The sequence below is a fragment of the Muscardinus avellanarius genome (assembly GCF_963383645.1).
Source record: "Muscardinus avellanarius genome assembly, chromosome: 7".
NCBI classification, from domain to species: domain Eukaryota; kingdom Metazoa; phylum Chordata; class Mammalia; order Rodentia; family Gliridae; genus Muscardinus; species Muscardinus avellanarius.
In genome coordinates this window covers 117,322,217-117,337,243 of record NC_137793.1, presented here as the reverse complement: position 1 = coordinate 117,337,243, position 15,027 = coordinate 117,322,217, and the positions used below count along the sequence as shown (strand labels likewise).

General features: G+C 55.9%; 1 protein-coding gene across 1 annotated transcript in view; it reads right to left on the bottom strand.

The window, feature by feature from the left end:
• Nucleotides 1-247: 247 nt before the first annotated feature.
• Nucleotides 248-15,027, bottom strand: part of FAM78B (family with sequence similarity 78 member B) — a gene marked incomplete at both ends in the record, with an annotated part of 53,831 nt that continues 39,051 nt past the window's right edge. Inside the window, one exon of the mRNA XM_080699020.1 lies at nucleotides 248-770. Coding sequence (XP_080555146.1) covers nucleotides 248-770 — 523 coding nt within the window. The remainder of the gene's footprint in view (nucleotides 771-15,027) is intronic.

Sequence of the window (15,027 nt, the reverse complement as noted above, 5' to 3'; positions counted from 1 at the left end):
GGTATGGCTACTTGCATGCTAACCACAGCAAGCCTGTCAGAGCAGTGACTCTTTATTCCTAAGAGGAGGGGCTTTTCCTAAGGATGAGGTTGACCGCCCAGGGCGCAGCTCCGCTCTCCAGGGGCCACCGCGGGGCTGGCAAACCCAGAGGTCCGCTTTGGCTCAGAAACTCAGTTTGGCTCCTGCCACCCCGGCAGCCTCGCTGCGCCGGCGGCGCGGCTCCGTGCACACAGTGGCCGGGCTGCTTCTACTTGGGCGGGATCACGACCAGGGGCGGCCCGCGCTTGGGCCTCCACATGAGGACCTGGGCGTCGTTGGCGTTGGGCCGCACGAGCGCGTTGGGGGGGATGGGCTCCATCCGGCTCAGGATCCGGGGCTGCTCCTGCTGAGTCCTGCCCACCAGCCGGGCCCGCTGGCCCAGCAGCCGAAGGGGGTCCACCTCGATGTCCACCCGCATCCGCCACTTGATGGTCTGCAGGACGATCTTCTCCTTTGTGCTGGTGTTCATGGCCACCAGCCAGGTGGTGAAGCTTTGGTCTCTCTTGATTCTCGTGAGCAGGGGCACGTTGCTGTCACTCACGGGCACCGCCCAGGTCACACTGGGGTAGAAGTTGTCATTCATGCTGACAGAGAACCGGGAGATCTTGCTGGTGGGGCCAACCAGGGTCACAGTTTCCGTGGTGTTCCCGTACCAGGGGTAGCTCACCCCATCCGAGTCACTGATGGCTTTTACTCTCCCTTCCCTCAGGTCAGGCAGCTCCCAGCTTGACCTGGCAAAGCAGAAGAGACGCACAAGAAAAGAAGAGGCTGAGTGAATCTTTCAGAGGCTGGAAAGGTGCCCACCACTTACTAACCCAGACGGGCGAAACGGGCGTCTCAGAGGGGAGCGCGGGCCAAGCAGTTCTAGGCTGAGCTGTTTCAGGACTAAACGAGGACAAATCAAAACAGACACAACAGAGCGATGCTGGAGCGAGTTACATAAAACCCTAGGTGGCCCGCTTGAAAGCAGAAGCCAGAGGGACTGTCTCAGGGCCCCAAGAGTCTGACGTACTTGGAAGGAGGTATCAGTGGAAAGGGGGGAAAAGGAGGTTAAAGGTTGGACTAATTTCTTGAAAAATCCCTGTAGTAGAATTTCTACTGATTAATAAAGAGGGTGGTGTGGATTCTAGCCAACAGCCCATCCAACACTTGGAAGCCACAGGTACAGAAGAGGCTGACACATGAGACACTGGCCACTCTGGATGCCACCTGGCCCCTTGTGCAAGGTCCCTGGCACACACGGTCTCTGACACACTGCTCCCTCTCAGCTTAGCATCTGGCTTGGAAGCTTGGTGGCCTAGATAAGCAAGCTTGGCACTCTGGGTACTCTTCCTGGCTGACCCCACGCTTAAACAGAGGAGGGAGAAGGACTTCACCCCACTCTTAGCCCATGTGTCCCTGCCTGAACTGTTGCCTCTAATAATAATGACAATACTAACAGTAATGGCTGACACGGACACTTACTCTGTTCCATCCACTGAGACGAGAACTTTGTGTTATCTCAGTACTCAAAATATCCCGTGCCATAAGCAAATTTTATTTTCGTGTTCACATGAGGGAGTGAAGGTTTCAACACGCACTGTATGCCTTGTAATCCCAGTACTTGGGAGGCGGAGACAGGAGGGTCTCCGGTTCAAGGCCAGTTGCAACAACTTAGCAAGAACCTGTTTCAAAATGAAAAATAAAAAGGACTGGGAGTGTAGGTCCAGGGTAGAATGTCCTTGAGTTCATCCCTAGTACGAAAAATAGAGAAGATGTTAAGGTCGCACCCAGGGTCCTGCAGATGGCAAGAGGCAGGGCTGGGAGCTGGCTCCAGAGCCTGCGCTTTTGGCCACTAGGCCTCGTGCTTCGCCAAGAGCCCTTCAGCAGGAGCCAGAGTGGAGCGCCTTAGACTCTGTCTGCGGGGGCAGCCCCAGGGCTGGAGGGGCGGGACGGCGTCCCCAGCAGAGGTGCTTTCTGTTTCTGCTTCTGGATCCAGGGATAATGACTGGTAATAATGTATGAGAACTTAATAAGTAAAGAAAAAAGTGGGACTGTTTTTTTCAGTTAAGAGGTGGTGGCTTGCAGGTATGATGACGCATGCTTGTAATCCCAGTATTTAGGAGGCTGAGACAGGAGGATTGTAGGTTTGCAGCCAGCCTCAGCAACTTAGTAAGGCCCTCTGCAACTCAGTGAGACCCTGTTTCACAATAAAAGAATAAAATAGGGCTGTGGGTATAGCTCAGAGGTAGAATGTCCCTGGGTCCCATCCCCAGTAATCACTACCCCTACACAAAAAGGCCTTATTTGATATAAAATTCTTCCTTCTAGATAGTTAGAGAAACCTTACAGGGCTTTATCCACATGGTTTTAAAAGTTATTTATCCTCAGTTGGGGGGCACACTTAAATAAAACTGAATAAATTAGTGAGCATGAGTGTATCTAGATGACCTTTTTATTTTTTGGTGGTACTGGGGTTCCTGGAAACCCTTCTACCTCTGGGCTACACTCCCAGACCTATTTTATATTTTATTTGGAAATAGGGTCTCTTAAGCCAGCGAGGCTGGCTTCGAACCTGCGCGATCCTCCTGTCTCCGCCTCCCAAGCGTGGGGATTACAAGTGTGCGCCACCATGCCTGGCTCTGGATGACTTTTAAAAGCATCATATACCGATGATGAGCGGTCCATGTCAGCTACAGTGGTGCTTGTCTGAGATCACAGTACTTGGGAGGCCAAGACAGGAGGATTGCAGGTGGGAGATAGCGCAGTCTCACTCCTTTGCTCCCACCATCCCTGGCTTGAAAACCATGTGCTCATGGCACCCTTTCCCTTTCTTTGGGTCTATGACCCTTCCCGGCAACCACATCTAACATCGCGGCCTCCTGCCTCACAATCCCCACCCCCAACTCTGCTTTACTTCTCTGTCACACCTCCTGGTCAACTGTATAAATTACTCGCTTTATCTGTGGCCTGTCTCCTCTCATTCCACTTTCTGAAAGTAACCCTACGCAGGCAGGGACTGCACAAGTTTTACGCACCGCAACATCTCCAATAATCTAGGATGGTGTCTGGCACATAGGAGTTGAAAGTTGTTTGTTGGATAAATATAAATAGAAATGATAAATAAATATTGTTTGTTGGATAAGCACTGAAATAAGGACTCAAGGACGCTGTGATTTCAGTAAGTGGGCAGCTGCTTTTGCAGTGTTGGTCAGGCAGTGGACACTAGCTTTGAGGCTGTCGTAGAATTGGAACTAGCGCTTGGGGAAAAGTCAGGGGTAGAGATGTGTACTGATTCACCACCGACTGGAGAGGTGGGATGATGCTGGGTGAGATCTCTGAGGACAGAAGAGAGATGTGAAGAGTCTCCTCAGATGTCCAGAGACACTGAAACGCAAGGTAGAAGCCAGGGAAGAGGGACGACTAGTTTCCATAGTCAAGGAATTTCAGGGAGTTGGCAGTGTTGAACGCCACGGAAATCAGAGAGTAGGGCTAAGAAAAACTGTTGGAAATGGAATTCTACTCAGCATTAAAGAAGAACAAAATTATGTCATTGGCAGAAAAATGGATGGACCTGGAGAACAAGTGTTCAGTGAGACCACCAGTCACAGAAAGCGAAGGGCCGTATGTTCGCTCTCCTATGCGGAAGCTGGGGAGTAATCAGGATACCAGAGGGACTCCAGATAATGGAAGAGAAATTCCAGTGGACTGGGGGATGGTCCAGGGGAGGAGGGGAGGGAGGATCAAAGAAGGAAGCTTCCTTTGACATGTGTGCTTGTGAGAAAACCAGTGCCAGTCTCAGTACCCTGTGTAGGGAAGGGAGAAGTGGGGACGGAGGGGGAAAGCCCGCCAAGTGCTGTGGGCATGGGTGGCACCATCACTATCAACTGCATTGTGTTGTGAGACTATAAAGCACCAATAAAAATAAAAAAATAAGAAAATGAAAAGCTATTGGAGCTGGGTATGGTGGTGCATGCCGTAAACCCAGTACTTGGGAGGCTGAGAGAAGAGAATCATACATTTGCGGCCAGCCTCAGCAACTTAGTGCATACCTAAACTTCGGTTTAGGAATGATGGTGTCTGAGCGGATGCCTTGCACCCCGTGGCACGCTCTGCCAACATTGGTCACACCTCACTCCCACCTTCTCCCAGAGCCCTCCTCCCCCTCACTGAGACAAACAGTGTTTTTGTTTTAAACAATCACCCGTTGACCCCAAGCTCACAGCTAATGGGCTTGCCAACAGCCTAGTCATGAAAACGTCGATTATGGCCACCTTCATGCCCTCTGCCTCCCACTTTTAGAAGAGGCAAATCTCAATCACACAAGTTCATGTTAAGCTTTTTGTTCAAACAGGTGGTTCTTGGGTTAAGGGCCGGCTCCACCTAGACCCAGCTGCTCCCCAGTGCCCGGGGGCAGAGTGGCTCTGTGAGGGCCCACTTTGCTCCGGGAGGCCCTGCGGAGACGGGCAGCAGCATTCTTGGAGACAGGTGTCCAGGCCCTGCTGACACTAATGTCCCTGGGGAGTGTGGGCCTGGTGAGGGAACCACACGGCAGACCCATGATTTCAGGTCTGGGTAGCCATCAGGCAGGCTTGGGATCTAGTATCTTAGGCCCCCGTGGGAGGAGCCCACTCTGGTCTTCTGGCATGTCCTTCCATATTAGGCAAGGGGACTGCGGGGCTGAGACGATGTGCCCCTCCTCCTAGATCACCCCCGGGTAACTCCAGGATCCATGCAGGCTTCTCCTCTCTGCCCCCCATGGACAGCCACTCCACTGCAGGTGCCCTTTGGGCCCAAGGGACGCTCAGAGGGTGGCTGTGTGTCAGGGCATGAATGGGGCTTGGACATGGGTATTGGGTATACACAGGATGGTGCATATCTCTCAAGAGGGTACTGGGTCAGGGGTGGAACATGGGGTGGGTGGGGACAGGGGCTGAGGGTCTGCTGGTCCTATGCAGCCACTTTCTGGCACAGAGCTTGGAAGAATCCAGAATTCTTTTTTTTTTTTTTTGGTGGTACTGGGATTCCTGGAAACCCTTCTACCTCTGGGCTACACTCACACACACACACACACACACACTGAAACAGGGTCTTTTAAGCCAGCAAGGCTGGCTTTGAACCTGCGCGATCCTCCTGTCTTTGCCTCCCAAGCATGGGGATTACAAGCCTGCGCCACCACGCCCGGCGTAAGAGTCCAGAATTCTAAATGCAAACTTTGCCTTCAGGTTCTAAAGGTGTGTTTGTCTAGGTAGAAGGATAACAGTTGATTCAGTGCTTTGCTAGTATGATGTATAACTTTAAGATGCTCATAAATATGGTACCCAGGCTTCATATTTTTACCCAGAGCCCACACAAGTTAGAGGCAGAGGAAAGTGATCTGGACACACAGTTCTGGGCCTCGAACAGTTCCAAATAGGAATTATTTACTTAACTCTGTATTGTTACTCACACCCATTTAGCCTCAGCAAACAGGATCCAGTCCTGCACTTTGCACACCAACTGCACGAGGTGGGAGCGATTCTGTTTCACACTGCATAGGAAGGGACTTGGCCCTTTGGCGAGTAAGGGGCAGCACTGAGAGGCAGATGCAGGATCTGGTTTCTAAGGCTTTCTTGTGGTTCCCTCTGGTACAAAACAGTCCCAAAGTTCTGAGAAATAATGATAGTTGTGGGTGAAATTAGCGACCCACACCGCAGGCACCCATTGTCACACTGCTGATGTCCCTGGACAGGGGCAGCCCCTCCCGCTCCCCGCAGCGCCTCCTCCCTGGCACCCAGGCTCCTCCCCAGAGTCACCGGAGGGGTTAATGCAGACCCGGCTGCAGTCCTGAGGCCGAGAGTGAGCTCTACATCACCCATCACAGCTGACCCAGGGCATTCGGAGTGTGGGAGGCACTGTTCCAAGAGCGTGTGGTCTCAGCGCTGTGGTGAACCTGCTGTTAAAGGGACAGGGGCTGGACCTCGAGGGCGGGAAGGAGGCTCCTGCCTGATCCCTTAGTCCTCGCGACTGGAACCCCAGGAGTTACCACTCACTCGGGGACACGGAGAGTGTAACCAGGATGGGACTTCCTCTGAGAACTTCCCTGGTGAGGCACGGGCCCACGGCCTTGAGGGGCAGCTGCTCCGCCTCTCAGGCACCAATGCCCCAGCCAGGCACTGTACACGCCCCGATCCACAGATGGCTCCCGCCATGATTACAGGGTAAGTTTTAAAATTAGGCTTTTCCTCATTCTGTACTGTTGTGTCAGACCCAAGAAGCCCACACATGCTCTCCTCCCACGGCCCCTCCATGCTTCTCTCTGGCCACATCCTGTCTGTGGCACACAGGGAGATCTGTTTCCCAGGGCAGAAGAGAGCCTGTCCAGTGTTTCCCAGAATCCTCAGTGCTGGGGGGCACCCTGTTTAGTGGAGGCTGTGTGGTCCCAGTTTCCCCCGCCCTGGGGATGCCTCACGGTGTCCCAGCCTGCATTCCCTGGAGGACGGCTGCCCCGGCTGGGTCCGAGGTCTTGGGTCAGCGGCCAGCTCTCTGGCCAGGCCTGAGGGAGACTTGCCCGACTCCGCTCTGAGCCTCCTGGAGCAGTGGCCTGCACAGGTGTTATGACCTCTCCCCTCCGGATTCGGAGATCACTCAGGGAACAAATCTCCAAAGCCTAGGACATACTGATAAGGACGTGGCTGTCAAATGTTCTGCGGAGTGAGTAAAGACGCACTAGATATTTATCAGCTGAGTGAGTGACCAGAGCAGGGGTCCTGGCACCACCAGGCTGCCGGGACCAGCAGTTACACGCCCTGCTCAGGGCGTGTGGCAGCAACAGTGATCCAGCGAGAAGACGCCGGGGCCAGGACATGTCCCCTGCCACCAAGCTTAAGCCCATCTGCTCTGACCATGGCCACGCGGGGCACTCTTCTCCCAGACGCTGCGCAGCACGGGTGCAGATGGCCCTTTCTGCTCTGCCTGCCCACTCGCTGGCCCTACAGAAGGCCCTCAGGGGCAGGCTGCACCAGGACATTTGTTCTGAAGGGTAAGAATTGGGGAGTGGACAGGGAGAAAGGCTGAGGCACAGAGTAGAGGCCTAAAGACCTGGACCTGGGCCACTGAGCCGAGGGTGGGGCTCATGGTGACAAAGAAGCCGGGTGTGGTGGTGCTCACCCGTAATCCCAGTACTTGGGGAGCTGAGGCAGAAGGATCATAGGTTCCACGCCAGCCTCAACAATGTAGTGAGACTCCTAGCAACCTATCAAGACCCCATTTCAAAACAAAAAATAAATGGGGCTGGGAAGACAGCTTGGAGGTGGAACATCCCTGGCTCAATCCCCAGTACCAAAAAACCCAAAGTGACAAGGGTGAGTGTCCCCGGTTCAGTGCCCCTGGGCTGGGGGTTCCCTGGCCTCAGTGGGCTGCAAAAGCTGGAAACCAGGAAATTAAGTTGAGTCAAAGAGCTCTGTTTATTGGAGCGAGAATAAGGCCAGGGGAGCCGCGCAGCTGAGCAGCGTGCAGCGAGGTCACGGTGGCCCGGGTGGCTGAGGGTGGGATGCCGAAGCCGGGCGTCAGTAATACCCAGCACTGCCGCTCACTGGAGCTCGCTGTGTGCCGAGTGCTGTAGTAGGTGCTGTGGACAGCAGCCTCACAGCGGGCGGACATGGCTCCCATTGCTCTGCAGAAGGGAGCTGAAGCTCAGGCCAAATGGCTCCAACGTCACCAAGGCGAGCGGGAGGAGGCTGGGGACTCGTCCACCCACGCCCCCAGCGTGGGCAGGACCAAGTGCAGCTGCAGCCCCTACCAACCAGGGCGCCCTGACCGAGTCTCCCTCCCCGACACCCCTGAACACTGGGCGGCCGCGGGGCCCAGGCGCAGCCCCGGGAGGGGTGGAGGCACAGAGACATCCTGGCAGGGCCACGCGCCGGCTGCTGGGAGCGGCCATGTCTTATGCTGGCACTGCGGGCGGGAGGCGTTAGGGGCTGCCCAGTGCCTGCCAAGGAGCACCAAGAAAGGGGGGGGGAGGCCAGGTCCACCATCGCGAGCAGATGAGGAGGCAGGATGGGGAGGCAGAGGGTGGAGGCGGAGTGGTCTACAGCACAGATTTTGAAATCAGAGTCCATCATTTTCATTAACTCTCCACTTTGTGTTCTCGGCGCGCTGAGCAGGGCTGCAGATGTGAGGAGCTACCAGTGGCAGCTAAGCTGGGCACAGGGTCTGTGAGGATGCCGGCAGCCGAGTGTGGCCCAGTGACAGGGCCATGGAAATGTTTTCCTAGCACACGGGGAGGGCGCCGATGTGCAGGGAATGGGTGGCGGGCACACTGACACCCGTGGGCAGAGACATCATGGAGCTGTTAGCCCGCCAAGGCGGCAGAGTTGGCAGGCTTCCAGGGATGCCTCAGTGGTGCTGGGCACAGCCATCCAGCGGGACCCTGCCCACCGAGGTGCACGGAAGCTGTACACCTGTTCTCATGGAAGAGCCTTCCCAGCTCCAGTATTCTGGAAGGGAACATAGCTCTAGCTCCAGTATTCATGGAAGGGTACAACCCTGTTTTGCTGCCCTTGGGGGACCATTCAAGGTGCCTTCTGTGGTCAGCTCGTTTGGGCCCAAGCTGGTGACAGAGGCACTGTTATCCTGTCTTACAGCTGGGGCCACTTAGATGCAGAAAGTTTAAGTCACCGGTCCGTGTCCACCAGCTGGAGAGCGTCGTAGCTGACACTCAGACCAGGACAGCATCTCACATGACTGGGCCGTGGTTTCGGTTTCCACGAGTTACATCATGTACCTGCCTCCCCGACTCCCATATACTTTGCCTTTTGCTCATTTGGCTAATTGCTTCAATAAGTAATTTTTAAAGTCCTGTGTGAATAAGCGGTTTGGAGGGAGGGAACACAGCGGCTCCTGGCAGGCATATGCCGATCATCCGTGTGCACAGCGGAGGGAGGGGAGTCCCCGTGGGGCCAAGAATGTTCTGGGCTGCCGGGGCCGCTGCCCTCCTCTGCACTGGGCCGCTGGGCCGCTGGCTCCCTCTTGGACCTGGCAGGGGGCTCAGAAGTCAGTCCCCCAGTGCGAAGCCAGCCTGCAGGTGTTCCGGTCAATCGGCGCAGGCTGGCTGTCACCTTCAAACACACAGGCGCCTGCTTTTGTTCCCGGCTGGATGACCCTGGCGCCCATGTAGGAGGCTGCGGGAAGCCGTGTGCAGTGTGTGGCCGAGGCCTCTGCAGCCGCGCCTTTAGATGGACAGCTGAGATGGGCCTTGTGGCTGTTCCTGTGGGGCTCGTGGATGATCCCCAGGGCTGAGCAAAGCCCTCCTTGGAAACCACTCCTGTCCCACAGATTTCCATGTCCCCATACCAAACTTGCTTTCAGAAACCCGTCTTTCCCTGAGTTGCACGACTCAATGGCCATTTGTGATTACACATCGTGAGCTGGCTTGCGGTTTAACCTCCAGATGTCTCTCCATGCGGCCTGGAGCACATGAACTCTGATACTGTCGCAAATGGGCTCTCCCTCCTCCCACCAGCCTGGCCGGTGACAGGGGGCGTCTCAGGGGGCGGGAGGGGCGGCGCTGCAGGAGGCGGTGGAGGGCCAGCCGTCTGGGTCAGTAGGAAGACCCGGGAGGAGCTCACGGGGCCCGGTGTGTTCTGAGGCTTTGAGAGAGGGGAAGAAGTGGCCCTATTGATGTTCCATGGGGCTGGCCATCTGAGAGTCCTGGGAGCTGGGAAATGGGCCAGGAAGTGGCAGAGGGCCCCGAGGATGGCCCAGTGCTGCCTGTGACCTGGGTAATGGGGTGGTCCTGCCCCCAGGAGTCAGGGAGTGGGAACTTCATTAGAATCCATAGGACTGAGAGGGAGGGAGCTCTTTGGGAAGGTAGGGGTGCGGCAGGGTGGAGATGCCAACAGGAAGCCAATAACTGCTTCTTGCAAAACCAGCTCTTTAAAAGAAGAATTCATACCGGAGTCGGTAACACATGCGCCTCCTGTCCCTCCCTGAGCTCTGTGGCTTCCCCGTGTCTACTCTCTGAGCTGCACCCTGGTGTAGGTCAAAAGTTGTGATGGGAAAAGTAGACAGCAAAAGCCCTGCCACGCATACGACACTTTCAGGGCTCTGAGCAGCGAAGCAGGCCAGGGCACAGTGGCCTTCTGTCCATCCACCGACTCAGGAACCCGCCCCCCTGGACGGCCAGAGCAGCTTCAGCACTGGGCCCGGTCCTCGCTCACCAGGAGGACTGAGCCCAACAAGCGCAAGCCGCAGGAGAGGAGGAGGCACGAGTCAAAGGAGGGGCGGCTTCTCCAAGGACAGCGCAGCAAGGGTCACTGGACGTCACAGGCTACCAAGTCTTCCCTCCGCTGGCTTCACCCAGCCTGCCCAAGGGGATGCAGGCCCAATCATGATCATAACAAAGGCTGCCACCTCAGGGACGGGCGCCTAGGGGTCAGCTCCAGGACCTGCTGGCCATGCGCTCAGCACCGTCCTGGGTGCAGGGGATGCCGGGGCTCATGACAGCGTCCCTGCCCTGCGGGAGGGTAGTTGTTTGGGAACACAGTCTTAGAGCAGATCATGCCAAAAAGAGACGGGCTGTCTGAGGGCCGAGCCGTCATCAAGGGCAGCAGCAGGAGCAGGCTGGCGGAGACAGAGTGAGGGCCGAGGAGTTCGCGCCTGCCTCGCTGCACGCGTTGACTGACAGCCGTCACGGCGACCCAGTGAGGATGGTCTAGCCTTATTCCCACCTTGCAGGGGCGGGGCCGGAGGCTTGGGGAGATGAAGGGCCTAGCCTAGGGTAACACGGAGACTGAACACACCCGACGCACTGTGGAGTGGTCAAGGAGCTGGTGTCTCCAAGCACAGTCTTTATGGATCCCACCACCTCCCATCCGCATCACACTTGGGTTCACACGGTGACAGCACAGGTGGGAGGGTACCACAACCACAGCCTGACCTGACGCATCTGGCAAAATCCAAAGGCAATCCTCGCGATCAGGCTAGAAGCAGACGTCACGCCCGCCACCTCTTAGACAAGGAAGCCAAAGCTCAGAAAGCCCAAGCGGGCTGTGAATGGTGGAGCCGGCCGAGCACACACACATCCTTCGTGTCTTTTGCAACGTCCGCTGTTTCACCAAGGCAAGGCGGCAGGAGAGCCCAGCAACTCCGCCACACCCGGGCCCGCCACAGTTCTCAAGGCAAAAGCCGAGAGTGCCTGGAGTCCCAGAAGTCTCTTTTTCTTAAGAATTTTCCAGAACTTGGATTTCAGAGAGGAGATCTGTCCAAACCGCCTGTAATACATTTGGTAAATACGAGGCAGAAATAATTAGCTAATGAGCTACCATCAATGCTAATTATCTGTGCCAATGGAGCTAAGCATTGGTAGAATAAATAGCTGTGAAAGCGTCCCCAGGCTGCGGGCCCGTGCGCGGCGCGGCCGGGACTCCCTGCCTGGTGCTCCGGCCCACGAGGGCTTGTTCTAAGGGGCTGCAGGTAACAGTGCTGACCCGCCTGCCTCTTCTGTCCTGAGACCTTCTCCTTGCAGAGTATCCTGGCCTTCGGAGTCTCCGCAGCCTCTGGTCTCCAAGCCTAAAGCTTTCTTTGGCCTGTCCCACTGTCCAGGGAACGGGCTCCGGCCAGTCACAGCACACTGCTCCGCTGAGAGCCAGCCGTGCCCACCAGCACTCCAGCCCCGACCTTGGGGTCGCAGGACATCGGCCCCAGGGCGAGGGCACCATAGCAGTTAGTCTAGGGCCGACCCATCCAGACACACGCCTATACCTGGTGACCTCTTACAGTGACGTCTGTGCGGTACCACGAGAAGGAGATTTTGTGCGATACACTATCACTCTAGTACACATTTTTGATGAATGAAGGAATAAGCAACTTTAAAAAATCCTTTCTACCTGCTGGGCCTTATGATTCATGCCTGTATTCCCGGTACTTAGGAGACTGAGACAGGAGGATAGTAGGTCTGTGGCCAGCCTCAGCAACTTAGTGAGACCTCTGCATCTTAGACCTTGTTTCAAAACAAAAAGTAGGGCTGGGTGTGGCTCAGAAGTAAAAGACCCCTAGGTTAAGTCCTCAAGATTACAAGACTAAAATAAAATAAAATAAAAAAGAAATGACATGCTTTCTATAATGCTGCCTATGTGGGAATGAATGTCATTCCTATTTTTCATGCAAGCACACTGGGCCTGTCTGTCTGTCTGTCGCTTGTCTATCTCCAGTTTCCCTTTTGAAGTGGGGTCTTGCTAAATTGCCGAGAGTCTCACCAAGTGGCTGAGGCTGGTCTCAAGCCTGCGATCTTCCTGTCTTAGCCTCCCAAGTACTGGGATTACAGCTGTGCTCATCTCCGGTTTCTGAAAGTGGGGTGTGCAAGCTTGTGAGAATTGGCCCAGAACAGGCATCAGGCAGAAAGGAGGGAGGCAGACTGCATGGCCACGTCGGGCCCTGCTTCTAGGTGGAGACACCGACAGGGAAGGGCAGAGAGACACACGACTTTAACCTCTCAGCCGCCAGCAGCTGCTCCACGTCCCCGCCCTTCCCATGGGTCCCACCCCATGCAGCGGGGCTGGGCATTCACCTCTTTTTCTCTCTTCTTCTGGGGTGAGGCAAGGAAGAGGCCAGAGCATGTGTAGCCCCACCGGAGGGGAGGCAGCCCCCATTTCAAGTCTTCCTCCACAGAGCATCTTTATCCCTTCCCTGTTGTAAAGGTTCGAAGAGACGGAGCCTGTGCCACGTTAGTAGAGGACAACACGAGAAGAGTGTGCCAGAGCATCTCGGCAGAACCAAGGGGCCCGATCCTCATGGACTTCTGGGGCCTGCAAACGGCAGACAGGCGGGCCATGTGGGAGGCGCTCTTATAACTTATTTATTTATTTATTTATTTAGTGGTATTGGGGGTGGAACCCAGGGACCTTCTACCTCCGGCTATACTCCCAGACCTACTTAGTATTTAATTTGGAAACAGGGTCTCACTAAGTTGCTGAGAGCCTCACTAAGTAGCTGAGGCTGGCTTTGAACCTGTGTGATCCTCCTGTCTCAGCTTCCCAACCGCGGGGATTACAAGTATGCGCCACCACACCCGGCTTTTTATGTTTTTAAAATGGTGACAACATGAGCAGGGGTGGGCTGGGCACTGCAGGCAAGGCAGGCATTGCCTTATTTTAAGGAAAGATTTTAATTGTTCCTCAATATGTCCTGATGGGCTGGGAGGACCCAGGACCGTGCTGCCATGCCGGGGCGGTGCTGAGCAATCATTCACTGTGCACAGAGCCTGGGGGCCTGGGGGGCAGCCAGGGCAAGCAGATGGGCATGCTGTGTGTGTACGCATGTGTGGCGCCGAGTCCACGCTCTGGAGTGACTCGAACACGGCGCGCTGCAGCCTGGGGCCAAAGCTACCCAAGGGGCGCTGCTCTGGGAATGTGCCCCAGTCCACGGGCCAAAGAAAAATGGTGGTGAGCAAGGGGCAGGACCTGGGGAGGCGGGGACGGCGGGAGCCAAGCCAGCCCGAGGAGGGGAGGCTGCAGCCCAAAGGAGTGACGGAGCAGAGCATCACCCTGCAGAGGACAGGCACACAGCTGAGCCGCAGCAGGGGTTTTCAGTCCAGGGGGGCCCGGAACTGCCCTGGGCCGTGTTGCATTGAGCTGAAAGGAGTCTGCCGAGCTCTGTTGGGGCTGGATTTCCTATCTCAAACAGTCTGCACGTTCCTCGCAAGGCTGACAGTACAGGAGAGCCTAGAGCCATGGTCAGATGTGCCTGAGACAGTGGGCCACGCACAGACCCTCCCGGGGAGGAGCGCGTCAGGAACCGTCTGGGGTGACGCTGCCTGACAGAGCAGGGTGAGGAGAACCGACCAGGGACAGCTAGATGCCAAATGCAGGAAGCTGCAGACAGGCGCGTGACCCCCCAGCTGGGAGGGCCCACACCTAAAAATACGGAGCGGTGGTCCTCCCCGGAACGCTCCGCGGCCCACATTCAATGGAGAGTGGCATCTGGATTATGGGTTAGAGTAAATAAAGCAGATCATCTAAGCAACATAACCACAGGTTTTTAGCTTAAAATGACATCTGGTACTAGCATATTGTCTGTGTCTGGGAAACTCAGCTCGGCCTGGTCCCCTGGGCTTTGCCTCCATCAGCAAATTCCCGCCCTGTCTTCCTCTGCCTGGGGTGGGGGTGAGGAGGGGCATAGGCTGGGATGCTGGCTCTCCTCTGGGTCCCAAAGCCCCATTGTTACTCAGAAGCCACTGCTAGACAGGCTGGTCCCTGGCCAGGGGGCTCATGGCTGGCCAGTCCACTGCCCATTCGCCCTCAAAAGTGCGCTCCCCTCTTTCCCAAGAACACAATTTGAGTACAAGATTTCCCTGGGTGCTGGAGGCATTTCGTTGTTAAGGAGAATTCTCTCTTCAACAGATCTAATGCCTGGTTCTCTAATGTCCTGGAGATGTGACCCGGTTACATCAAGACTTCACTGCCTCAGCTTCCTCGTCCTAAAGACAGGATGGGAGTATCTCTGACTGTCCTGAAGTGGCTGGGAAGGCCTGCCTGAGTGGCCCTCCTCTCCTCGCTCACCGGCTTCCTCCCTGAATGTCCACTCTCCTGTGTGTGCATCCCACCCACCCTGACCTGTCACTCAGAAAGTTGGCTGGTTGCCAAGGAAACCGGCCTGGAGTCTCAGGATCCAGAGAAGATGAAGGGCTGTGTTGGGAAGAAAAAGAGCAGGGATTTATCCCGGTCCTGACCCTGGGCATTGTGAAAGCCCAACCTCAGATCCTGGCTCTGCGCTGCTGGGCATCTTCGAAGAGCCAGGCAGCAAGAGACTGCAGATGCCCTCTTCCTTCTGGCATTTGGACCTTATTCTTTTATCTTCCCTCCTGTGGCTGCAGCCAGCAAGGGAGGAACACCATCTCATGTTTTCCTCTTGTGAGGCTCTGCCCAGGGCCACCATGGGGCAGCAGCTGTGTGGTCCTGCACCCTGGTCAGATGGTACCAGCGACTTCAGAGGTCACAGAGCTTTGCACTGAGCCACACAGATGCACCTGAG